Source organism: Akebia trifoliata, chromosome 11 (genome assembly GCF_017979445.1).
Source record: "Akebia trifoliata isolate Shusen 1 chromosome 11, ASM1797944v1, whole genome shotgun sequence".
NCBI classification, from domain to species: domain Eukaryota; kingdom Viridiplantae; phylum Streptophyta; class Magnoliopsida; order Ranunculales; family Lardizabalaceae; genus Akebia; species Akebia trifoliata.
The window spans coordinates 40,284,345-40,312,229 of NC_141385.1; the positions used below are offsets into that span (position 1 = coordinate 40,284,345).

Here is a 27,885-nt window from a genome sequence, read left to right on the forward strand (position 1 = left end):
CCTAAGAAATCTTTCAAATAAATATTTATTTGAGTTAGTAAAATTTGGTTGAATCAATTAGATTTTTGTATTATTTTTAATAAAAATATTTAATTTTTAAATATTTATTATCTAAATAAAAGTATATTTGTGAATAAAAATTTTCTAATCCACATTATTTTATATAATTTTTATTTAGAGCTGCTATTACCACACCAACTTTTACTAATGCTCCACCAATTCCTATGTAAATCACCATTGCACACAGTTGGTGTGTCGTTAGTAAAAGTTTTTGTGGCAATAGTAACTCTCTTATTTATTTAAACAGTTGTAAACCGAGTTAAAATGATTTATCCCATCCGATTCGAGATGACAGGGGCGAGTCAACTCGGTACAGATGTGAGTCGAGATGGATGAAGAAGTTAGGTTTTTACAGTTAAACGAACTACCAAAAAGTGGTGACGGAGAATACAACACAGAAACTTTCTCCAAACACATTAGAACATCAAACACTTCTCCATTACTGATTCTTCCAAATTTCTGCTAAAATGATTCATCAATCAATCTCAAAACCCTTAATCCCATCAATCTCAATCTCATCTCCAAAACCCAAACCCCTAATTTCATTTTCTAGTCCAAGAATCAGATGCGAAGTTGTTGATTCATCATCATCAAATAAGAAGATCGAATCGATTTCTTCTTTGACGACATCTCCAAGACCTTCGAAGCTTTTTGAATCCGATCTTGGGGCGACTTCGAAAAGTCCGTATCCGGGTGGGATGGGACCTTATACGGGGCGAGATCCGAATGTGAAGAAGCCTGAGTGGTTGAGGCAGAAAGCACCTCAAGGGGAGAAATTTCAGGAGGTTAAGGAGTCATTGTCGAGGTTGAAGCTCAATACTGTATGTGAAGAGGCTCAGTGTCCTAATATTGGAGAGGTAAAGCTAAATAGATCCATTTTTGTTACTGGGTTTTAGAATTATTAGATGTTTTGTTCAATTTTACATTTTTTTGATATTTAGTTCGGTTTGGGGTGTAGTTTTTGCCCTAAAAATGAATTTTTCCCCCACTAATTTGTAATCCAAATAGGTGATTGATCTAGTTTAACTAATTGGTCCAAGTCCAAGTACTAAATTATCACCCATACCGATTGTCTCGATTCCTCGCAATTACATGTTTCATATCCTCCTTGTTAAATTTAGAGGTCAAGAACCTCTTAGCATTTTTGATACGTTCAATATTTTTCTTTCATACATGAAAGTAATTATGCCATGCTTTCCGACGAATTTGTTAAAAAAAAATGTAAGTGACACCTTTGTTGATTTTGAACTAATCACGGCTTTGAACTTGTCATGCAACTGTTTTGGAGCTTGCTTCAATCCATGCAACAACTTGTTAGGTTTTCAACCTTTTTTCTCTGAACCCTCTGAAGCCCTTTGCTTGTTTCATATACTTCTCATCTTATTACTCTCCATTAAGGAAAGTTGTTTTCACATTCATCTGATAAATGATAAGAATGTGAATAACAGTCAAAGCAATCTGTAACCGAATTGAGATGATCCTCGCTACTAGTAAAAAGGTGTCAAACTCGTCAGGGGACTCGCTATGCTTGTAACCTTTTGCAATCAATCCCGTCTTGTAATTGTCCAAAGACCCATATGCTTTCAGCTTCGTCTTGAAGATCCAATTGCACTCAATAGGTTTGGTTCTTGACCCAAGTATCATTCAGTGTAAATGAGTGAACCGCATCCTATATTGCTTCTTGCTAGAAGATAGCATCATGAGAGTACATAATTTCTGCATTGGTGACTTGGTCTTTCTCACTTGCATCAATTGAAAATACGGTCCACCATTGTTTGGAACTTCTCAGCTCTATAACTTACGAGTCTTCCACTTCTTTTATTTCCAAAGATATGCAAACTCTGGGCCCCCTACCCCCACCCCAGGTACAATAATGAAACCATTAGCGCTTCAGCCCCCTAATCCGGGGCCTACTTCTTTCTAGTGTAGTTCCGTTAGGGCCAAAGCTGAACAACCTAACGCGCATGGGAGGGGCCTCCTTATATCTAGTGTAGTCAGGGCCGAAGAGAAAGTGTAGTCAGAAAGTTTCAACTACGTTCTCTTTACATTCAGAATTCAGAGGAAATTTATTTTGAAGGAGGTTAACATGAACAAACTCTATAATTATGAGGTGGTAGTCACTCAACATTCAAGGGTTTGCATGCCTTGCTTGTCATAAGATAACCGATGAAGATATGTTCGACACCTATGTACCCCACCTTAGGAGTTGTGTGATCTGGTATTCTAACAGAGCTACACATCCCCATGCTTGAAAATATCCAATGTTAGGCTTCATTCCTTTCCAGATCTCATAGGTGTGACTTCCAACTTTTTTATGTAATATTCTATTGAGAATGTAGATAGCTGAAAGCAAAGCTTCATTCTAAATATTCTCAGGTAACCTTGAACTGATGAGCATGGTGTTGATTGACCATCTCTACCAGTGTCGTGTTCTTTCTCCCTGCAATGCCATACCATATCATAGAAATTTGATTTTCTTCTTCAACATATTTGGCAATTAATTTTAAATCTACAAATGGTTCAATTTATTTGTTTTATGGTCATCTGCTGTTTTGTGACCATACCATGGGCTAATCTGAGACGGTTGATTTAGGGATCTGTGATGTTTGAGAATTTGAAGATTTATTTGTTGTTTGTGGATTTTGTGGGCAGTGTTGGAATGGAGGAGGAGATGGAAAATTATACTTCAAACTTAAAAGTTAAAAAGATTACCTAAATAGTATTCCCTTTTGGAGATGGTAAATAGTTGAGGAAAGATTTGATAAAGGGTAAGATAAGGTTCCTTTGAATGATTGGCTGAAAGGTTGAAAATGGTTGAAGGTTAAAACTGTTTGGAGGTTGTTGAAAGCTGGGGTTTCTCCTTCGATTTTCGGATGCTTGATTCCCAAGTTTTTTCTTCCTTTTATAGACTTATGGAATTGGGAGCAATTATTTGAGGTCTGGATTCTTTTGACACTTGGCTCTTGCTTTTGGATTGATAGAGTTTTTCTTTTTGAAAGTAAGAATTTCTTTTGTCAGGATAAGCTTGTTTTTGGATGGGATCAGCTTTTGGAGGACATCAAGTTGATGGGATTAAGATGGATGGGTTTGTTTAAGACAGGTGGCTTGTTTATCTCCATAGAAGTTACTATTTAAATATTCTTTCTTATCTCTAACAGCACATGGGCGGCTGCCTTTGGGTGGTTTCCCACTAGAGATAAAGCATTTTGACAAAGACTTAATTATTTCTGTCATCTTGAATTTTTGACTTTCTTGAAGGTTCTTAGACATTCTTGATTTTTGTTGATATCTTGACTTCTTGACTTTTTTGAAGGTTCTTGGACATTCTTGATTATTGTTGATATCTTGACTTCTTGACTTTCTTGAAGGTTCTTGGACATTCTTGATTATTGCTGATATCTTGACTTCTTGACTTTCTTATAATTCTGGGAAATGGCATGAAGGAAGGATGCCTTCACAATCATCTTCATTAAGTGGTGTGAAGTCTCCATAAGGGTCTTCATCTTCGTCTACTTGAGATAGTGCTTCAAGTAAATGTTTGCGCATCTCAGCTTTTGAAGAAGCTCCTGCCAACTTGGACTGTAATTGTGACTTGGAGAGTGGAAAATCTGAAGAGCTTGGTGCAGTTATTCTTGATTGTTGAGGATGACTGTGTAACCATGCTGTTACTCCTGCTTTAGTGGCCTTGTCGAATTGAAGGTTGACCCACCATTTAACTTTGAATTTTCTGGAAAATGCTAGTAATGGATGGAATTGGGATATTGAACCTATACAGTATTCCCAACAGCAAATCCATGCTAGGGAAAATTGAGCAAAAAAGATTAAAAGATTGGGAGCTTGGCTTAGGTTTTCTGGGGCTACGAAATTTTGGATGAAATGCTGGAATCCCTCTTGTACTGGTGCAGGGAGAATGGTTGGTATGGGTCCATACTGATTCCACTAGTCTGCAAACCAGTTTGGGAATTGGATTTTGATTTGGTTATTGAATAAAAAGAACCAAGAATGGTTATATTGGGAATTGGATTTTGTAGTGGTGTAGGTCTACTATAATAATTTGGCAAATTAGTCTCAAGTAGACGAAGATGAAGACCCTTATGGAGACTTCACACCACTTAATGAAGATGATTGTGAAGGCATCCTTCCTTCATGCCATTTCCCAGAATTATAAGAAAGTCAAGAAGTCAAGATATCAGCAATAATCAAGAATGTCCAAGAACCTTCAAGAAAGTCAAGAAGTCAAGATATCAGCAATAATCAAGAATGTCCAAGAACCTTCAAGAAAGTCAAGAAGTCAAGATATCAACAATAATCAAGAATGTCCAAGAACCTTCAAGAAAGTCAAGAAGTCAAGATATCAACAAAAATCAAGAATGTCCAAGAACCTTCAAGAAAGTCAAAAATTCAAGATGACAGAAATAATTAAGTCTTTGTCAAAATGCTTCATCTCTAATGGGAAACCACCCAAAGGCAGCCGCCCATGTGTTGTTAGAGATAAGAAAGAATATTTAAATAGTAACTTCTATGGAGATAAACAAGCCACCTGTCTTAAACAAACCCATCCATCTTAATCCCATCAACTTGATGTCCTCCAAAAGCTGATCCCATCCAAAAACAAGCTTATCCTGACAAAAGAAATTCTTACTTTCAAAAAGAAAAACCCTATCAATCCAAAAGCAAGAGCCAAGTGTCAAAAGAATCCAGACCTCAAATAATTGCTCCAAATTCCATAAGTCTATAAAAGGAAGAAGAAACTTGGGAATCAAGCATCCGAAAATCGAAGAAGAAACCCATTCTACACAGGATCTTTAAAAATAAAGAAGAAGAGTTCTACTTCAAATTTTGAAACAAGCTTTTAATGTAAAAGTAACTTTAAATATTCTTGTCTAATTTCAAATAGTCTTTGATAATTTTCTTCATCTCTTGGTCTGTTTTCTCTTATGTAAGATAAATGTATGCTGTATAATTCTTGATAATACATCTTTAATATTTCTAGTCTTTCTTTCTTATTGAAGTTATAACTAGGCATTGAAAACAAGATAAAACTAGTAATATAAGCAGATAGATTTCTTAAACAGTCTTGCTTTACAAAGTAAAACTTGCTTACAAAGCTTACAAAATAAGAAAAACTTGGAAAATTATACTTCAAACTTAAAAGTTAAAAAGATTACCTAAATAGTATTCCCTTTTGGAGATGGTAAATAGTTGAGGAAAGATTTGATAAAGGGTAAGATAAGGTTCCTTTGAATGATTGGCTTTTCCTTTGAATGATTGGCTGAAAGGTTGAAAATGGTTGAAGGTTAAAACTGTTTGGAGGTTGTTGAAAGCTGGGGTTTCTTCTTTATTGATTCTGGTTCCTTATTTTCTGGTATTTGTGATTGGCCTGGTGTCTGAGCCCGGGTTCTTGTTAATTGTTCTCCAATCGAATTGAGATATCCAAAAACGCCTTATTACAAGAAAGTCTCTAAGCAACAAAAGAAGCCTTTTGAACGTTTAAAACAAACAAAACAAAAGAAGAAAACACCTACATGCTTCAAGTGTGGAAAAATAGGACATTATAAAAACCAGTGTAAGGTAAAACAAAAGATAAATGAATTAGAAATAGATAAAAATCTAAAGGAACAATTAGCAAATTTAATGATAAATTCTGACTACACTAGCAGTAGCCAAGAAGATGATATGATAGAAGAAATACAAAGTTCCAGTGAACAAGATGAAACAAAACATTCGCTACAATTCTGTAATACAACTTGTAAGTGTAAGTCAATAAATACCTTAACCAGAGAACAAAGAGTATTATTTGACTACATAGACAAGATACAAGACCCAGAATTACAAAAGGGATACTTACTACAATTAAGAGAAACAATAAAGAAAGAAGATACCAAACCCCTAGACTTTCAAGGATATAATCTTCAGGAAATATTCAAGAGGATTAAAACACCAGAAAAAGAAGTGACAATTCAAGACTTGCAAAGAGAGGTAAACCAAATCAAGGAAGAGATAAAAAGATTACACATCATAAACAAAGGACAACAAGAACAAATAGATCTCTTGAATTTTAACAAGTTAAAACAAAAGGAAGTAATACAAGAAGAAGAACAAACAGAGGAACAAAGTTTTATTCAGATAATCAACAAAATCCAATATCAAAAATGGTTTGTTAACATTGAGTTAGTAATAAATAGAGAGTTTACCATAACAATTGTTGCCTTAATAGACTCAGGAGCAGATTTAAACTGTATACAAGAAGGGATAATACCAACAAAGTACTTTGAAAAGACTACAGAAGGAGTGTCAACAGCAGATGGTTCAAGTTTAAAAATAAAATATAAACTAACAAATGTCCATGTCTGTAACCAAGGAATTTGTATAAATACCCATTTTATTCTAGTAAAAAATCTAACTAAATTCGTAATATTAGGAACACCCTTTTTAGCTCTAATTCAACCCTTTACGGTAGACTCAAAAGAGATAAAATCCAGACTGTTAGATCAAGAAGTACATTTTGAATTTATAGAGGAACCCCAAGAGAAAGAACTACATATGATAAAAAACAAGGTTATTACAAAAACTATTAACTTGATAGATAGAAAGAAAAAACAAGTAAAGTTTTTAAAACAAGAAATAAATTCTTTAAAAATCAAAGAACAACTAGAAGACCCAGGATTAAAATTAAAAATACAAAAATACAAAGAAAACCTCGAAAAAGAAGTATGTTCAAATCTACCAAATGCATTTTGGCATAGAAAACAACATGAAGTCACCCTTCCATATGAACCAGATTTCATTGAAAGAGAAATCAAGATTAAAGCTAGGCCCATTCAAATGAAAAAGGAAGATCTAGAATATTGCAAGAAAGAAGTACAAGATCTATTAAATAAGAACTTAATAAGACCAAGTAATTCTCCTTGGAGCTGCCCTACATTCTATGTTAGGAAACATTCAGAAATAGAAAGAGGAGCCCCCAGACTAGTAATCAATTATAAGCTATTAAACAATGCCCTTAGATGGATAAGATATCCAATACCTAATAAAAAAGACTTATTAAACAGGTTATATGAAGCTACTATCTTCTCAAAATTTGATATGAAATCAGGATTTTGGCAAATAAAGATAGCAGAGCAAGATAAGTACAAAACAGCATTCACAGTACCATTTGGACATTATGAATGGAATGTGATGCCATTTGGATTAAAAAATGCCCCTAGTGAATTCCAAAGAATTATGAATGATATCTTCAATCAATTTTCAAAATTTATCATAGTATATATAGATGATGTCCTTATATACTCAAAATCAATAGACCAACATTGGAAACATTTGGAAGCCTTTATCAATACAATTAAACTAAACGGACTAGTTATATCCGCTCCAAAAATAGTCTTGTTTCAAACTCAAATAAAATTCTTAGGACACAATATTAAAGAAGGAACAATAATACCAATAGAAAGGTCACTACAATTTGCAAACAAATTTCCCGACGAGATAAAAGATAAAAAACAGTTACAAAGATTCCTAGGAAGCTTAAATTATATAAGAGACTTCTACCCCAATCTTCATATCATAGCAAAACCCTTATTTCAAAGACTAAGAAAAAAAGCGCCAGAATGGACTAAAGAGCACACAGAAGCTGTTAAACAATTAAAAATAAGATTACAAGAATTACCTTGTTTAAACATTCCAGACCCACAATTATTAAAAATAGTAGAAACTGACGCAAGTGATATAGGTTATGGAGGAATATTAAAACAAGAAACAGACAAAAAACAAGAACAATTGGTAAGGTATACCTCAGGAATATGGAATCTTACACAACAAAAGTATTCTACAATCAAAAAAGAAATTTTGTCCATTGTTTTATGCATCTCCAAATTTCAAGATGATTTACTCAATCAAGAATTTGTTTTAAAAATAGATTGCAAATCAGCAAAGTTTGTTTTAGAAAAAGATGTTAAAAATATTGCTTCAAAACATATTTTTGCAAGATGGCAAGCTATATTATCTATATTCGATTTCAAAATAGAATATATAAAAGGAGAAACTAATTCTATACCAGATTTTCTTACCAGAGAATTTTTGCAAGGAAAACAAGATGAGTGAAAATCATATAAAACCCAAAACCAAGAGTTCATATGCCATGGCAACTGCCACACCAGCCAAGATAACTCCAGTTAATCCTCTCCAATTTGGCTCTCCAAGTAACTTGTCCAACAGATTTCAAGTCCTAGGTACCACAAGTCTAATAAAATCCTATTCAGGATCCATAGCTACATCCTCAAGCCAAGAACCAGAACCAACATCTCATTTTTCTTTAAAACCTCAATACATATACAAACCCAATCTGAGTCCAATAATGACAATAGAACCAGAACTAGAAAAGTCCTGTCCAAAGACAATTGCCCAGTCAATCTTTGTCAAACCAAACCATTTTATCTCTTCTGTTCATACCAAGACCCAAAAATTTTATGAATTCATCCTGGTAGACTCAGACTCTGCTCTTATTACCCATACTCCAGACAAAAACGATCCTAATAGAATTTCCCATTCCAAATGCCAAATTCTAAAGATTCTTACCCTCACAACGTGGGGACAAAATCCTAATACCATGAAGAAACTGTCCCAACCATTCAATCCTCAATATTACAATTACTGGGACTACTAAAAAGCCTGGTTCAATACCTTTACCTTCCAAAATGACCAATATAACCATTCTTGGTTCTTTTTATTCAATAACCAAATCAAAATCCAATTCCCAAACTGGTTTGCAGACTAGTGGAATCAGTATGGACCCATACCAACCATTCTCCCTGCACCAGTACAAGAGGGATTCCAGCATTTCATCCAAAATTTCATAGCCCCAGAAAACCTAAGCCAAGCTCCCAATCTTTTAATCTTTTTTGCTCAATTTTCCCTAGCATGGATTTGCTGTTGGGAATACTGTATAGGTTCAATATCCCAATTCCATCCATTACCAGCATTTTCCAGAAAATTCAAAGTTAAATGGTGGGTCAACCTTCAATTCGACAAGGCCACTAAAGCAGGAGTAACAGCATGGTTACACAGTCATCCTCAACAATCAAGAATAACTGCACCAAGCTCTTCAGATTTTCCACTCTCCAAGTCACAATTACAGTCCAAGTTGGCAGGAGCTTCTTCAAAAGCTGAGATGCGCAAACATTTACTTGAAGCACTACACCACTAGACATAGGATACGAAGAAAGAAACATGATGACCCAATCAGTATATGATGGAAAATCCTTATATGAATGGAACATAGATGGCTTAACAGGAGAAAGTGTAGTCAGAAAGTTTCAACTACGTTCTCTTTACATTCAGAATTCAGAGGAAATTTATTTTGAAGGAGGTTAACATGAACAAACTCTATAATTATGAGGTGGTAGTCACTCAACATTCAAGGGTTTGCATGCCTTGCTTGTCATAAGATAACCGATGAAGATATGTTCGACACCTATGTACCCCACCTTAGGAGTTGTGTGATCTGGTATTCTAACAGAGCTACACATCCCCATGCTTGAAAATATCCAATGTTAGGCTTCATTCCTTTCCAGATCTCATAGGTGTGACTTCCAACTTTTTTATGTAATATTCTATTGAGAATGTAGACAGCTGAAAGCAAAGCTTCATTCTAAATATTCTCAGGTAACCTTGAACTGATGAGCATGGTGTTGATTGACCATCTCTACCAGTGTCGTGTTCTTTCTCCCTGCAATGCCATATCATAGAAATTTGATTTTCTTCTTCAACATATTTGGCAATTAATTTTAAATCTACAAATGGTTCAATTTATTTGTTTTATGGTCATCTGCTGTTTTGTGACCATACCATGGGCTAATCTGAGACGGTTGATTTAGGGATCTGTGATGTTTGAGAATTTGAAGATTTATTTGTTGTTTGTGGATTTTGTGGGCAGTGTTGGAATGGAGGAGGAGATGGTATTGCAACGGCGACAATCATGCTTCTAGGGGACACTTGCACCCGTGGTTGTAGATTTTGTGCTGTGAAAACCAGCAGGAACCCTCCACCACCTGACGAAATGGAACCAGAGAACACGGCTAAAGCTATTGCAAGCTGGGGGTGGGTCCATTTTTTATTTTATCATATTTATACAAAAGTAAAAAGTATTATTATATTTTCATTGCCAATTGTTATTAATGAGTGGATAGAATTTCCATTGATCAAATATTCCAATCAAGCTTCCAAAAGGACTTATTGGTATCAGACCCTATATAATTATTTGCAATCTTTCAGCTTTGGCTCTTGAAGACTTTGTATGTGATATTTTACACTTTAATGATATTTGCATTTGGCAGGGTGGACTATATTGTGCTGACAAGTGTCGATCGTGATGACCTACCGGATGGCGGAAGCGGCCATTTTGCTCATACAGTCAAAGCTATGAAGGTTAGTTAACTCTTCAACTATGAAGTTTTCGTTGCATCTTTTTTTTTTTTTTTTTGACTTCTGAACTCATAGGTGCACCCAGAAAGAAAGTGTGCACTGAGATGCAAAAAACCACTGTGTTTGATTTTGTACGATTTGTTGTGCAGAACCTCAGACCCGAGATCATGGTTGAATGTTTGACTTCAGATTTTCGGGGCGATTTAAATGCCGTAACAACTCTGGTACACTCTGGGTTAGATGTGTTTGCTCACAACATTGAGACTGTGAAAAGGCTTCAACGAATTGTCAGAGACCCTAGGGCAGGGTGAGTAGGACATTGACTCGTCTTTCTGTTAATTGTTACATCTTTTTATTTGTTTCATCTTTATTATCTATTTAATATTTAGTAGTGCTTATGAAAAATAATCTTCAATTTTTTTTTACAATGGAATTTAATTCAACTAAGAAACACTTAGCTCTACATGTTGGGATCGAAGATCAATCTTGGACCCGTCCTTATTGATCCAACCCATAACTTCGTATGTGGTTCATAGTCAGAATTTGGGTTGAATTTTCCAAACCCTAGCTGATGTACATCTATTATTCTCTCAGTGTTGCAATTCTACTTTTTACACACCACTGGTGATTTATTTTCTGTTTGTTAAAGCAGTTATGAGCAGAGTTTATCCGTTCTGAAACATGCAAAGATTTGCAAGGAGGGGATGATAACCAAATCTTCGATAATGCTAGGCCTTGGTGAATCTGACGAAGAGTTGAAAGAAGCCATGGCTGATTTAAGGGCCATAAATGTTGATATCTTGACGCTTGGACAGTATTTACAGGTGACATAACATTCAAACTGCTTTCAGTGGAACTATTTAACATTTCTGGATGTTGGGACTCATAAAGTAGCTGTTGTACTCTTGTAGCCAACTCCGTTACACTTGACTGTGAAGGAGTACGTCACTCCTGAGAAGTTCACGTTCTGGAAGGACTACGGAGAGTCAATTGGTTTTCGTTATGTAGCCAGCGGGCCCTTGGTAAACTCTCAGTCCAACTTTGCTTAAACAATATCATTTACTCTAGGGAAAATTACCAAAAAAGGGTCAAATATTTCATTAATTATAAAAAGAAAACACCAAAATTTTAAATTTTACCAAAACGAATTAAAGCGTTGGACTGTCCAGCGTTTTATATTGTATTTTGCATTAAAACACTGATAATGTCCCTCTACTATTAGGGCCTTTAATGGAATTTTCGTCACTCAAATTCGTAAAATAAAATAACATGTTGGACTCTCCAACGAGTTACCAAATGCTGGACAGTTCAGCGATTTAAGTTGTTTTTGGTAATTTTAAAAAATTGTTATTGTTTTGATAATTTTTCATTTACTACATAATTGACTAATTATAAACAAGAGCAATCACAGGCCATCTTTACATCAATGAGATGGCTATAAACGTGGTTGAAATAAGAACCAACCTTTTTAATAACCTGTCCCATTTTCTTCAAAACCTCATAAATTTTATCAAGGATTGGACCAAAAGTTTTCATCGACTCCTTAAAGAGAAATGCTAGTGAGCAATCATGCCTTAAACATGCCAATGGCATTCAACCCCATAAAAGACAGTTAAAGTCTCCCCCCCCCCCCCCCCTCAAATTCGAAGGCAAGTTTTTTTAATCAAAATATTATTGTTTGTTTGCCTTTGTCCGGGGTTGAATTTGATCAACATGTTTTAAGTCTTTTCTTGCTATAGCATTCCTCCTCTGCAGGCTGATGTAAAATCCTGTAGAATACAAAATATTTGACTCTGCATTATTCAGAAAATCTATTTATTCCCAAGTTCTTGAAATTACATCTCAGTCAGCCCTTTGAAGAGTTGACTTGGTTGTGTTCTTAGTCTGACTGCCTTCTCAAATACTGCTTTTTTTCTTTTTTCCTTTTTAAACTTCTCCTTTTAAATACTACGTTTTCTTTAATGGGTTGTTTCTTCTAGGTTCGATCCTCATACCGAGCAGGTGAGCTCTTCGTCAAGACTATGGTGAGAGAAAGTGCAAACAAAACTTCCAGTTGACCCTAGCAACTTACCAGCCATGATGACAGTCTACTTTCTATATACATACTTCAGATCCTTCGGCATGACACTCCTCAGGTGCTAGAAGCAACAGATGCACGGCTGTGTGATAACCATTTTAAGGCCTCAATGTCATTTATTTAACTTTATAAAACATTTTTCTTTTATGTTTGTCTGCTTTATTATTTTTGTCGTTCTTGACAGTTTACCAATTTTGTGTCCCATCATCATCGAAGCCTTATCCCAAAGATATGGGGTTGGCTGAACCAATTTCGTTCCTTCTTTTTATTCTATTTCAAGTAATGATGTCTGTTATCGCAAGTGTGTTCATATCAGCCTTTACCACCTCAATCCACGTTCTTTTTTTTTAGTCCATAAATTGTTAAAAATGATTGATAAACCAAAACTTTTTTTTTTTTTTTGCCATAGTAATGAATATGTACAAGAAGCAGGGGCTGAGCCAACATTTTGTCCTCATGGGGGGCAATAAGACCCAAAAAAAAAAATTGTGGGGGCAACCGGGAGCAAAATAAATTTTGTGGTGACTAAGTGCCCCCACTGTAAGTCCGCCTCTGTGTGGCATCTACCAACCAATGCTTCGAAGGTATTGAACAGATTCAAATCTATATGATAGATAAAAGATCTTCAACTTTTCATTTAAAAGTTACCATGGATGATATGATACAATTGTCTTTGATGCGTCAAAGTTCATCATCTTGTTTCTTCACTCGAGGACAAATTCTGATAGTGGGTTTTCATCGTATATGGCATTTTGTGATAATGATCATATTTGGGGTCGATGGTGATCATTTTTTTTTTAATATTTTGAAAGAAATTATAATATTTTTTTCTTGTTCTACACCAAATATTAAAATGAATCTCCTAACTCGAGATTTTTTATTCCAATTCAGTGGTGTTTCAAGTTGGCTCAGCCCAGATGTTGCGTTTACTCATTCACTTGATGTTTGCTGAGTTGGTTCGATCCACTCTTGACGAATCACCCTGAAACCCTATTGAGTCGACTTGACTCGATCACTTGATGAGTTTTAAAACTGTGAAAATAGCTAGAAGTTGATGGATGTAAGTAGGGCTGGCAATGGGTTGGGTGTGGGTCAGATGAAGCTATTTCCATATCCTTATCCACCATTATATACGGTTATCCGTATCCGATTTTTTACCTACTTATGCTAAAGATATTCATATCTGACTATTTATCCACTTTTTAAAAGGATATCTGTATCCGACTTATATCCAAATTTCAAGCAGATATCCAAAACAGATATATATCTCATTGAGAAGATGATGAAAAACCCTTAATTTTGAGTTATACACGTATTTATTGTAGATTTATCATATTAAATTTGGATAAATAAATATTTGGGTTGGATAAGATGCATATTCATATCCGATCTTAAAAAATCTGGATAAAAAGAATTGCGGATAAATTTACCCAAATTCCTAATCTGATAAAAAATTTGTACCTGTACCCAAATAAATCGGGTAGAATGAATCAGGTAAACGGATATTATCCGATCCATTGCCAGCCCTAGATACAAGGGGTGGAACGATCACTATTTGTGTGGCCTTTGATAGTTGATACCAATGTACGTGTTTAAAAACATCTGGTCCACTTGTTATTTAAAGACAATACTAGACGAGGATGTCAACATGGATCAAGTCAAAGTCAATGTCAAGGTCAAGGGGAGGATTTTTAAAATCTGAGAGCTGCTATTGGCTACCCAACTTTTACATATACACCTTAATTAAAAAAAGAAATTAAGTGAATAGTTGAGAATAAGTAAAAGTTGGGGTGTGAATAAAAGCTTTTTTTTTTTTTTTTCCGCTAGATTTCTACTTGATGGGTTTAGGATTTTATACGAGCCTAATCATAATTGTAAAAATTAATTGAAATTATTCTAACTATATTATTTTGTAATGTTCAAATTATAATTTGGAGTGTAATAAGTAAAAAATTGGGGTTCCAATAGCATCTCTCATTTTATTAAATGGTAAACTACAATTTGTTCCCCTGTGATTTTGCATAAATACATGTTCACCCCTAACATTTCTACAATTGCACTTACCACACCTTTCACACACTGTATAAAATTTCAAATGTTATTTTACCCTCTTATTTTATAAAAATAATTAAATATTTTTTATTTTTTTATTTTTTTTTGCTTTGGCCGACGTATGTACCGATCACCCTGCATGTGTAATATTTAAACATAATCACTTTTATGTGGAAGGACATATGGAGGGTCTAAGGAGTGACCCGGGGAGCAAACCCAGTTGTCTTTACCATCTCAACTAACCTTTCGTGGTATAAAAATAATTAAATGTTAAAATTATAAAAATATCCCTATTTAAGCATTCACAAGTAAATTCAATTTTTTTTAACTGCAATACTTTTATTTATAAAAGAAAAAATTATTTTAAAAAAATAAAAATAAAAATTATTTTATAAAAAGTAAAAATTAATTTTTGAATCGTGCTAGAGTAACATTGAAATGTACATTGTGAGGGGCATTTCTGATGTGGATGTGTATCAAAATCATAGATGTTTTTCATCAAGATACGAGTGGGATCTTGATGAAAGCATCACGATTATGACACACATCCACGTCAAAAATGTCTCTCACGATGTACATTTTCAATGTTATTTCAATATTATTCTTATTTTTTTAATTATTCGCCAGACAACAAATAGACAAAAGGGGGTAAATGAATATGTTAGATAAATATAGGGGTTGTAAATGCAATTGTCGAAATATTAGTGGTATATGTGGAATTATATCAAATCATAAGGGGTGAAAGTGTAATTTACCTTTTATTAAATTGAAAAAAAATCTAATTTACTTTTCATCTTCAATCCATTGTTTTCAACCTTATCTTACCCTCATATAGAAAATCCCTTCAACTGTGTACAAAAACAAATGCCAAGGGGCTTTTAGGTCAGTTTTCAGTCTATTTGAGAAGACTGAAGTCAAAGGGTATGTTATCAGTTTCAAAACAGAGGGCATCTCAAATATTCACCAAAACGTAGAGAGGTATCTGTAAAACACTCCTTTTTTTTTTTTTTCTAAAATTAAAAAATAAAAATAAAAAAAAGTACGCAGCTTTAGATTTTAGAAATTGGAACAATTGACCGATTTTCCGCTCTTGAAAAACGTAGAAATGACGAAAATCAGCTTATTTTCTCCATTCGTTCGTTCGTACATTTCAGTTTTGCTGGTTAAAGCTTCGATTCGATCTCTGTAGGCGAAATCTCCCATTAAGCCTCTTTCTTGATCGAACAATTTAGTTGCGGGGTTTTGTTTCTCATTGATCGTTGGCCAATCAATGGTAAGTTCCATGGATCTGAAGTACTAAATTCTTGTTTTTTTTTTTGGACATCTTGATTGATTATTAAGCTATGTTGCGAATCTGAATTGATGCTTTAAGATTTGAAGTTTTTCTAATTACTTCAATAGTTTCACAATTGTAAGATCTTGAAAGTGTTTGAAGGAATTGTTTCATCTTTTTGTTGGAGATTTAGATGGTTTAGGAGGATCTAGGGTTTTTTTGATGCAATTAGTATGTGTTTGTTGCGATCAGGACTTACATTCCAGAGGTTAATCTCACTGGCCGTGGATCTCATGTTTACTAAGTTTAAGATTCCCCTCCCCACCCCTCAATCAAATAAATAAATAAAAAGCCACCACAAATCATTTGGATTTTCAAAACCAAACCTTTATTCACTGATGTGACACCACAAACCCATTTGCTAGAATATGCATATTATGCATATATAACTTTTCATCACTACTACTACAATTGTGGTGGATTATGGGAAAGGAAGGAGTTCGAGATGTATATAGAAACATCACTACGGTCATGTACGATGGGGTAGTGACTCTTGTGAGGAAAATTGATGATAATTGACAAGAAAAATAGGTTTCTAGTTATTAGTGAGTTTATACAAGGGATTGGTCCATAGTCCTATTTTTTCCCATTTACTTTTTTTAAAGGTAAATATCAAGATAATTTCATTAAAAAGGGTGTTGAGGTGACCAACCAAATTAGTACAAAAACAAAAGACCTATCAAAAGAACACCTCACAGTGGACACTACCCTGTGACTAAATTACAAACCCTCTCCCACCTTACAACAAAATTCTCAAAAAAGATGTCTTGAAACCCTTTAAACAAATTACACTAGAAAAACAACAGAGCTAAGATGGCTAACACAATGTCTTGAGGATTTGAAACATTCCCTTCAAAAGTACGATTGTTTCTCTCCTTCCAAATACTCCAACAAACCGCAAAGGGAAGCAATCCCCACAAAATGCATTTTGAGTTGGCAAAATGATTCCCCCAACCTAACCAACTCTCAAACAACACTTGCACAGAAGAGGGGAAGTAACCCTCCACCCCAAATAGGGGCAAGAAATGGGACCAATACTCTCGAGAAAAGCGAAAATGATGTGTATGCTCATATTCAAGAGAGTGTATATGGGTGTACATGATCTGCAGATGACAGATTGTTAATTGATGAGACTAGAGAGGGGGTAAATGCAAAACTAGAACATAAAGGTTTGGTTTAAGAATCCAAGGACGTTAAATTAAGTTTGACCAAGACAAAGTATATGGAGAACAACTTTAATAATAATGCACAAATATTGGGTTTGGCAACATGAATTTAACTCTATATGTCTAATCAAGGCACGTGTCTTTAGCTATTTTCTTACTATCTCCACCCAAGTGAATTTTTTGACCTCCCTCTAACCTTTTTAGGGTTTTCAATTTGTACCAAAGAACTCATTCTCATTGGTGTCGTTTTGCATTCTTAGGATCTTCAGCTGAATATTGTCAATTAACCAATCTTAATGCAATTCAGAGAGAGAGAGAGAGAGAGATTTATTACTAATAATCAATGGCCATGGAATAATCTGAATCGAGCATTTCCATTTTCTTGATTCAATTTCTGGAAAGGGACAGATCGAAGAGGATGTTGCCTATTGAATTAGAGTTTGGTGGCTAAAAAAAACATGAGCTGATGGTATGCTACATGACCAAGACATATCAATGAAACTAAAGGGAAATTTTATAAGATGATAGCAAGGTAAACCATGTTTTTAGATCATATTTTCATAGACGTGCATAACCAAGAGGAGGATGTTGATGTGGATCATAAATAAATGCATTCAAGAGGATATAAAAGTGCGCTCAATAATATGATGAAATAAAGGAAAGTCCATTGAAATGGTTTGATCATTTCCAATGGAGATAGCCATGAAATACCTAGAAGCTCATTTTCATTTCCAATGCTATTATCCATATAAAGATGGAGATAATGATGAGGATCTTATCCATAGAATTAAAGTTGGGTTGTTAAAGTGGATATGTGCTTTTGAAGTACTCTATGACCAACTGACGCGATCATATTAAAGGAATACATTTTATAAGATGATAGTAGGGCATTTTATGCTCTATGGAGCTCATTGTGGGCAATCGAAAGATAACATGCTCATAGATTATGCGTGGGAAAGATGTGGATGCTGAGATGGATGAGTACAAAGTCTAGGATACAATTAAAAATTAATCATGTGCAACAAAGATAGGTAACAGCCCAAGTTAGAAGGAAAGTGCAAGTTGAAGGTTTTAAAAGAGTGAGAGGAAGACCAAAAAGGATGCGGATTGATATGGTGAGCACGGATATGAACAGTCTTGAATTAGCCAAACACATGGCTTTCGACAGAATTGAATGAGGAACATAATTCATTTAGTCGACCCCAAAATTTTGGGATAAGGCCTCAACAATGACTATGATGATGCAATACAATGCTATTTAAATTTTCTTTGACATTAACTTGTAAATATAATTTTTTTTTGGTTTTATTCATTTTATAACTTCTATTTTCCCTTTTTTCCCCTTCTTTTCAGGATAACTGATCTCTCACAATGAATGAAATGCTCCTACTAAATTCTGATACCTTTCCTTTCTGTGGTTAGTACGAGTTGAATTAATAGTAATTATGAATATGGGGAAAAAGCTGCTGTCCAGAACTGATGCAAATGAGGAAGAGCCAGGACATTCCATGCCAAGTGGGTGTGCTTTAGCATGTATGATAAATTCAGAAATAGGTGCGATGTTGGCTGTTGTGAGGAGAAATGTACGTTGGGGAGGTCGTTATATGGCTGAGGATGATCAGTTGGAGCATTCTCTGATTCAATCTTTGAAGACCCTACGGAAGAAACTATTTTCTTGGGACCATCAATGGCATGCATTCGATCCATCCATATACCTCCTACCATTCTTGGATGTGATCCGATCAGATGAAATTGGCGCACCTATAACTGGAGTTGCGTTGTCATCTGTGTACAAAATATTAACTCTCGGTATACTTGATCCAATCACGGTGAATGTTGAAAGTGCAATGCATTTGGTAGTCGATGCCGTTACCAGTTGCAGGTTTGAAGTCACAGACTCCGCATCAGAAGAGGTTGTGCTGATGAAAATACTTCAAGTTCTTCTGGCATGCATGAAGAGTAAAGCATCCTTTTCGTTGGACAACCAGCATGTCTGCACCATTGTAAATGCTTGTTTCCGCATTGTTCATCAAGCAAGAACGAAAGGCGAGTTGTTGCAGCGGATAGCTCGCCACACAATGCATGAGCTTGTTAGGTGTATATTTTCTCACTTAGGAGATGTTCACCATACAGAGTACCCGCTGTATAATGGAGGTGGGCCTTCTCTCAAACCAGAGGTATCGGTGTTGAACCACTTCCCATATTTTGTGAATAAATATTTGTTTTTGATGTACCTAGTATCATTCCCCTGGTGATGCAAAAGGCAAATATTTGATTGCTACTTTTTTCTAAAAGGAACTCAAATGTCAATTCTGAATATTTAGTGATTGGAAAACTATGGAAGGATATAGGATGTTAGAATGTTTCCCAATCTTCCCCCAAATCAGTAAAGTTAGGAACTATATATATATATATATATATATATATATATATATATAATCCTTCTAGTCATCATCTTTGCCTTATCCCAAACATTGGAGTTGGCAAAATGAATATATATATATATATATATATATATATATTGATAAGTATAAAATATATTGAAGAAAGGAGGAGGAACAAACTACAAGATGAGAAGGCTGGGGTAGCCCCTCAAAGAAAAGCAAAAATGAACGAAATTTTTTCTAAAACATCAATGATTATACAAGGAATTCCATCTAAAAACAAAGTCATCGAAAGTAGTCCGCGCAAATTCTATGTTCAATTTTGACCAAAGGTACAGAAAGTCCAAGATCTCCAAGAAAACGCCATGAGAGCTTCTCGCCTTAGTTTTGAACACCCCGTTATTTCTCTCGTTCCATAACCCCCAAGCAATAGCTGAGGGAAGTGTAGCTCAAAGGTATCTTTTTCTGGAGGAGAAATCATTATTGGTTCACTCTACTAACAAAAAGAAGAACTTCTGAGGTAAGACCCAGTTAATACGGAAAAGCCCAAGGAAAAGGGACCAAATATCATGAGAAAAAGAACAGTGAATTAAAATATGGTCAACCGATTTCCCATCTTTCAAATAAAGGGGATAACAGTTGGGAGTGATCCAACCCCGTGCAATAAAACTGTCCATCATAAGAATCCTCCCTAAGGAAGTCAACCAAACAAAAAATGAGATTTTAGAAGGAACTAACATGGACCAAATGATGGACTCCAAGAAGAATTGCTCAGCGAAAAGGTAAGTCATTTGTGGAAAGAGCGGACAAAGAATCTGAGATCCTTCACCCTCATCCATTCCCACCTATCCTGATCGCTTTCGTTGAGATGAAAAGAATACAAAAGATCAAGGAAAGATGTCACCTCTGTTAGCTCATAATCATTAAAGTTTCTCTTGAATCCTAAATTCAAGTAGAAGTGGAATCGTTGCGAATCAAATACTGTTGGATCGAGCAGTTCTTCTTTAGAGGGCAGGTGTACAAAGACGGAAATTGAGTTGTTAGGGACGATGTGCCACACCGAATATCTTCCCAGAATCTGATTTTGTCCCCCGTGCCCATTCTGAAACTAATCCCTCTCTCAAAGTCCTCGTTCACCTTAAGAATCCCCTTCCGCACATTGCACCTATACGAGCCTTTAGCCTCATTGCTATACCAACCTAATCTCGTCACCCCATACTTAACCATAATGACCCTTTGCCACAGACTACGCCTCTCCTTTCTGAATCTCCAAAGTCATTTCCCTAAAAGCGCTCTATTAACTCATCTAAGACCCCTAATCCCTAGCCCCCCATTCTTCTTTGGCATGCAAATTAACTTTCATCTTACCAGGTGGTACTTCCTCCTACCATTCTTATCATTCCATAAAAAATTTCTCATAAGTATTTCCAATCTAATTTCTATGGCCTTAGGAAGCAAGAATAGGGAGAGGAAGTATATCGGGATACTTGTCAAGGTGCTTTTGATCAAAATTACTTTCCCTCCTTTTGATAAATATTTGGCCTTTCACGTGCACAACCTTTTTTCTAATCTCTCAATCACACCTTCCCAAATTTTGTTAGTATTGTAGGGAGCTCCCAACGATAAATCCAAATAAGACGTGGGTAAAGTATCATGCCCACAACCTAAAGTTGCGGCCATTAAATGAAATATCATTTACATCTCTAACCCCAAAAGTTTACTCTTATGAAAATTGATATGTAATCCTGAAATAACCTCAAAACAACACAATAAGACATGCAATACTCTCACCTAATTCCTCTAATGGTCCAAAAACACTAGTGTATCGTCCACAAATTATAAGTGGGAAATCAGGGGACCATCGTTGTTCATCCTAAACCCTGATAGCTTTCCTAAATTGATCGCTTTTCTAAACAATCTACCCAAAGCCTCTGCTACTATAAGAAACAAGAACGGAGATAAATGGTCCCCTTGCCTCAACCCTCTCGAACCCCTAATGAAGCCAACTGGACTCCCATTGACTAGAATCAAATAAGACACTATTGTAACTCATTTCATGATCCAACTGATGCACTCCGCTCCAAAAATCATCCTCCCCATCATATATTCTAAGAAGTCCCAACTCACATGATCATAAGTCTTTTGTAAGTTTATTTTCCCAATCATCCCTTCTTTCTTGTTCTTAATCCTCGAATCAAGACATTCGTTGGCCATCAACTCTCTATCAAGAATTTGTCTTCCCCTAATGAAAGTCCCTTACTCTTCATCGATAAGATTAGGAAGAACCACTTTCAATCTTGAAGCTAACACCTTGGAGATAATTTTGTACATTGAACTCGCCAAGCTAATAGGTCTGAAGTCTCCTAGCTTATCTGTCCCAACTTTCTTGGGGGTCAAGGCCACAAAGGTGTTATTAAGGTTGTAGTCAAGACAATTCTTCTCTTGTAACTCTTTGATGACTTTCATGAAGTCATTCGAGACGATTTCCCAACAATGTTTGAAGAATTTCATAGTAAATCCATCTAGCCCCGGAGCCTTATTAAGAAAAAAAGAAATGGGCAATCGAGATGACCACCTTAAGAGAAAACCACAGGGTACGGGCAAAGAAATAGAAACAACTTTCCACCTAAATACAAATTCCTCGAAGAAAACACCTTTAAACTCAATAAAGTTTACACCAAAAAAATACCAGCCTGAGGATATTGATGATGATCTCCTGAAAGGATGATTCAACCTTGAAAAACTCTTTTGTTTCCTGTCCATCCAAGTCCCCCAGCACTGGATTTTGGCAACATGGATTTAATCCTGCCATTCAAGTCATCTTGAGCCTTATGTGTTCCTTTCAATATGATTATGATTTTTTTTTTCCTATAGGTTTAAGTGCGAAGGCTGGGTTTTGATTCCAGGTCTGTGGTACTACCATGAACCGACTTTAGGTACCTTTTTGGAAATCATAACCTCATATCCTTGACAGAATGGTGTTATGCGTCTCACCAGACTCTCCTCACATGCTGGTGGCTGTATCAACTATCAATCCCATGCTCATCTTGTCAAGTTTTCAACAATAGTTAATGAACTTTATGTAATTAAATAAATGTTTTAACAAGCACAAATTTTACAATAATAAGGCTATTATGTAATGATTCTACACAAACAGGAAAAAAAAAACATTAAAAAACACACAATCTATATAATAAAACACAACAGTGGTTCCCACTCTAGCTGCAATTTTCTGGGGTATAAACGTCCCACTCCCGTTACAATAGAGTGGGGTTCACACTACCTCACGTTTTTGCCTTTCCTCTTCACCCCCTCAACTTTATTGCCCCCCCTTTCAATAATATTCCTTCAATTTTACTCTCTTTCCCCTTTTACCCCTTTAACCCAAAGAGGATGCCCATGCCAGAGGCACGGGCAAACTCTAGTGCATCACTATAAGCTGTACGGCCTGTGCAATAGGTGCCAAGAAAGCGTGTGCCTTCCCCAAGAGGTATGAATAAGGTGTAAGTGTTTTTTTAGGGAAAAGGGACCTTTTTAAGAGCCTTACCTTTAGGCGAGCCTCAAGATGTAAGCTTCCAGCGCCTTTGAAAAACATTAGTCTCTCCTTCCTACAGCGCCTTGTATCATCATTATACTTTATGTCTTCTTCTTGTTAGATTGATGCTTTGGCTTACAAGGTGCTCGGAAACATCAATTACTGAGATGGAAGCACACGGTCCCAAATTATATTTATCTTGGAATTTTTCAGTAAGGAAACTGTAGGAGAATTTGGTCTTATTTTCTTGGTATTCTATTTAGCATATCTGTAAGGAGATTTATAGGTGTTATCTTAATTCGTAATATCATGTACATTAAACTGAAGTTTATTGTGCAGGTAAGTGTGCTTGAAAAGGATCGCACTTTTGGGGTTATGCAAACAGAGAGTAGGAATGAGAGTCCTCAAAACGCTTCAGTCTCTGCGATTGATCGTAGTGAGGAGGCAGTAAATGACGTGGATCATTCTTTGGGAGAACCATATGGAGTCGCTTGCATGGTGGAGGTTTTCCAATTTTTGTGTTCCCTACTGAACATTGGTGAGCAGATTGGTATGGGTTCTAGCACAAACTCAACAGAATTTGACGAGGATGTACCACTTTTTGCTTTGGGATTGATCAATTCGGCTATTGAATTAGGGGGCCCCACTATAAACCGGCACCCAAAGTTATTGGCTTTAATACAAGATGAGCTATTTCGTAATTTAATGCAGTTTGGCTTGTCAATGAGTCCTCTAATTCTCTCAATGGTCCGTAACATCGTCCTCAACCTTTATCTTCATCTACGAACAGAGCTGAAACTACAGCTTGAGGCCTTCTTCTCATGCGTGGTTCTGAGGCTTGCACAGAGCAAGCATGGGGATGCTTCTTATCAACAGCAGGAAGTTTTAATGGAGGCTATTGTTGACTTCTGCAGACAGAAGACATTCATGGCAGAGATGTACGCCAACTTCGATTGTGACATATCTCGCAACAATGTGTTTGAAGATCTTGGTAACCTGTTGTCCAAAAGTGCATTTCCAGTGAACTCTCCATTGTCGTCGATGCACGTTCTCTCTTTGGAAGGCTTGGTTGTTGTCCTTCAAGGAATGGCCGAGAGGATTGGCAGCAATTCCACTCCTGTTTGGGAAGGAACGTTATTAGATCTTGAACACTATCTTCCATTTTGGACTATCAAGTGTGAGAACTATTCTGATCCTAATTGTTGGGTTGGATTTGTTCGTCAGAGGAAGCACATTAAGAGAAAGTTAATGACGGGTGTGGATCACTTTAACAGGCATCCAAAGAAAGGGCTGGAATTCCTTCAAAAAACGCATCTATTGCCGGATGAACTTGATGCCAAGAGTGTAGCATGTTTTTTCAAATACACAATGGGTTTGGATAAGAATATTGTCGGTGATTTCTTGGGGAGTCACGACGAGTTCTGGGTTCAAGTACTTCATGAATTCGCTCAGACTTTCGATTTCCAAGGAATGAGTTTGGATGCTGCATTGCGGCTTTTCTTGGAAACATTTAGGCTCCCTGGAGAATCTCAGAAGATTCAGAGAGTACTTGAGGCATTCTCGGAGAGATACTATGTACAATCACCACAAGTTCTAGCTAACAAAGATGCTGCACTCGTGTTGTCTTATTCAATTATACTGCTTAACACGGATCAGCATAATGTACGGGTTAAAAAGAAGATGACAGTTGAAGATTTTGTCCGGAACAATCGACACATCAATGATGGGAATGACCTCCCACGTGAATTCTTATTGGAGCTCTACCACTCGATCTGCAAGAACGAGATCCGGATGACTCCGGAACAAGGTGCTGGTTTTCCCGAGGTGACACCAAGCCATTGGATCAATCTCATCCACAAATCACAGACCGCCTCTCCATACATCACTTGTGACCCTAGACCTTTCCTTGACCGTGACATGTTTGCTGTCTTGTCAGGGCCCACACTTGCTGCTATCTCAGTGGTGTTTGATCACGCGGAACATGAAGATATTTACCAAATGTGTGTCGATGGCTTCTTAGCCATGGCGATGATATCATCGTGCTCTCAGTTTGTAGATGTATTGAATGATCTAGTTGTGTCTCTCTGCAAGTTCACAACCCTTCTGAACCCTTCACAAATGGATGAAGGCATTCTATCTTTTGCCGATAACCCCAAAGCTATGATGGCAACCGTAACAGTTTTTACCATAGCGAATAAGTTTGGCGATTATATCCATGTTGGTTGGAGAAATATCATAGATTGTATCTTAAGTTTGCACAAACTCGGTCTACTTCCTACTATCATGGCTAGTGATTCAGCCAACACGTCTTCAGATCCCGTGCCCGAGAAACCCATTACAAATTCCCAACCTATATCTCATGTGCCTATCAGGACTACTTCTCAGAGATCATCAGGGCTGATGGGAAGGTTTAGTCAGCTATTATCCCTCGATACCGAAGACCCGATCTTAGAACCGACCGAAGAGGAACTAGAAGCTCATCAACGTGCCCATCAGACAATCCAAAAGTGCCAAGTTAATAGTATAATCACAGACAGTATGTTTTTGCAATCCGATTCGTTGTTGCAGCTCGTGCAAGCCCTTATCTTGGTGCCGAGTTCATCCCTAAAAGGGAAAAATAGTTCACCTGACGAGGAAGATACTTCTGTTTTCTGCCTTGAGTTACTAATAACAATCACACTGTACAACCGAGATCGGGCTGTTCTGATTTGGCCTACTGTTTATGAGCATATAGCTTCCATTGTTCACTCCACTGTCACGCCTTGTACTCTTGTAGAAAAGGCCGTCTTCGGGCTCTTGCACATCTGTCAGCGTTTACTCCCTTATAAAGATAACCTTGCCGATGAGCTTCTGAGGTCACTGCAACTTGTACTGAAGCTTGATGCTCGGGTTGCCGATGCTTATTGTGAGCACATCACACAAGAAGTTGCCGACCTTGTGAAAGCAAATGCCGTCTGTATCAAATCCCAGATGGGTTGGCGGACGATCACGTCCCTCCTCTCAATCACTGCTCGACACCCCGACGCTTCCGAAGCAGGTTTCGAGGCTCTGTTATTTATCATGTCTGACAGAACCCATCTTTCGCCAGCCAATTACGTTCTCTTCGTGGATGCATCAAGACAGTTTGCTGAATCTTGGGTTGGGTCCATCGAGAGGTCAGTACAAGCGTTGGATCTTATGGAAGGTTCTTTCAAATGTCTTGCAGGATGGAGACTGCCTCCTGAGGAAGTCGGGGAGATTTGGCTGAGATTGCTTCGAGGTCTGAGTAAAGTGTGTTTGGACCAAAGAGAAGAAGTTCGGAATCGGGCAGTTTTAGCCTTGCAGAGATGTACCATGGGCGTGGAGGAGTTTTGCCTTCCACCCGATTTTTGGGTAAATTGCTTCGATTTGGTTATCTTTGCAATGCTTGACGACTTGCTCGAGATTGTGCAAGGGCAGTTGTCCAGGGACTATCGTAATATGGAAGGCACGTTCGTGCATGTTTTAAAATTATCATCGAAGGTGTTCTTGCAGGTTGTAGGGGACTTATCTCTATCGATTAGTTTCTCGAAGGTGTGGCTAGGCATTCTTGACCGCATGGGTTTGTATTACAAGGTAAAGATCAGAGGAAAGAAGACTGAGAGGCTTCGGGAACTTGTTCCTGAACTCCTCAAGAACAATTTGCTCGTTTTGAAAACAAGAGGAGTTCTTGTGAAGCCAAGCAGTGACACGGGTAGCAGTGGCGACACATTGTGGGAGCTAACATGGCCCCATATTAACAATGTAGCACCTGCGCTGAGGGCTGAAGTGTTTCCTGATCAAGAACCTGAGCTGGTTCACGCACAAAATGAAATAGTAAGCCCAACAATGGCATGATTGCAGGCTCGACCTTTATACGGTACTCATAGATTCCTGTTTTTGTGTTCTAAGTTTTTTTGGTTTTTTTTTTTTTTATTTTCTGCTGATTTTGTTAATGAATCTCACTAAATTCTTGAGATATATTTGTCATAAAGGTTCATGTTGTTGTAAGGCTCTTTCAAAATTAGGGTGGGGCCCACCCTTTTCACAGTGGATCCACTTGATTACTCATTTTTGAGGTGTATATTTCCTCTTCATTATTAATTATTAGTTAAAATAAATATGTGTGAGTTTGTTGGTGAGTCTACCTATATTTGAAGAAATCAACTTGATTGGTGTGAAACTTAGCTGTTGGATATATGCATTTTCAACATGGGCTTGGACCCATTGTTTTTCACCCCATGGACCTTGTCCCCGATATAGGGTTGTCAATGGATCAGATCGATCTAGGACCAGGACAATAATGATTGGATTGGATCCAAAATCGATCTGATAAGATTCGGATCGGATTCTTGTTAGATGGGGTTTTATCAAATCTCGATATTAGGATTCAAGTCTGATCCAATAATAAACAGATCAGGTCGGGATCAGATCAAATCCAATTGCATATACAAAATAAATAAGTTTTATATATTTCAACAATATAATATATTTCATGCAAACGCAATATATTGTGGGAATCCAAATCAATCTAATAAATTATCTAAGGGATTGACTAGTTGCACACCACCCATTACCAATTGCACTCCATCACTTTAAAAAAAATTCTTTGCACTTCATTTGGATGATTACACTCAAAATATATATATATATATATATTGCACTCCTTTTCTTCTCTTCCCCAATCAAACCCACATAAATTATTGTTGGTTCAATCATGTTTGTATAGTCTAATCTATTTGCAAACATCACAAATCCCTTGTAATCACTATGTGTCCAATTTGATAAATCAAAAAAGGGTTGGTTTTGACAATTTTAAGATCATTGTGAGGCATAAAAAACTCATTGGAATCCATGTCGAT

At 36.5% G+C, this 27,885-nt stretch overlaps 2 protein-coding genes across 3 annotated transcripts; both read left to right on the forward strand.

Annotated features, from left to right (window-relative positions):
* Positions 1-419: 419 nt before the first annotated feature.
* On the forward strand, positions 420-12,871 carry LOC147391639 (Radical SAM superfamily protein). Its single transcript, XM_086459782.1, has 7 exons — positions 420-917; positions 9,992-10,155; positions 10,392-10,482; positions 10,629-10,786; positions 11,132-11,303; positions 11,391-11,501; positions 12,459-12,871. Exons 1-7 carry the CDS (start codon positions 528-530, stop codon positions 12,534-12,536), a joined length of 1,164 nt encoding a protein of 387 aa, XP_086315908.1. The 5' UTR covers positions 420-527; the 3' UTR covers positions 12,537-12,871.
* Positions 12,872-15,663: 2,792 nt separating this feature from the next.
* Positions 15,664-27,073, forward strand: LOC147391640 (ARF guanine-nucleotide exchange factor GNOM-like). Of its 2 annotated transcripts, none has more exons than XM_086457612.1 (3): positions 15,664-15,881; positions 18,461-19,284; positions 23,366-27,073. In XM_086457612.1, exons 2-3 carry the CDS (start codon positions 18,553-18,555, stop codon positions 26,879-26,881), a joined length of 4,248 nt encoding a protein of 1,415 aa, XP_086313738.1. In that variant the 5' UTR covers positions 15,664-15,881; positions 18,461-18,552; the 3' UTR covers positions 26,882-27,073. The 2 variants fall into 2 exon arrangements, with proteins under 2 accessions (XP_086313738.1, XP_086313739.1); XM_086457613.1 differs by having other exon boundaries at positions 18,530-19,284.
* The last annotated feature ends 812 nt before the right edge of the window (positions 27,074-27,885 follow it).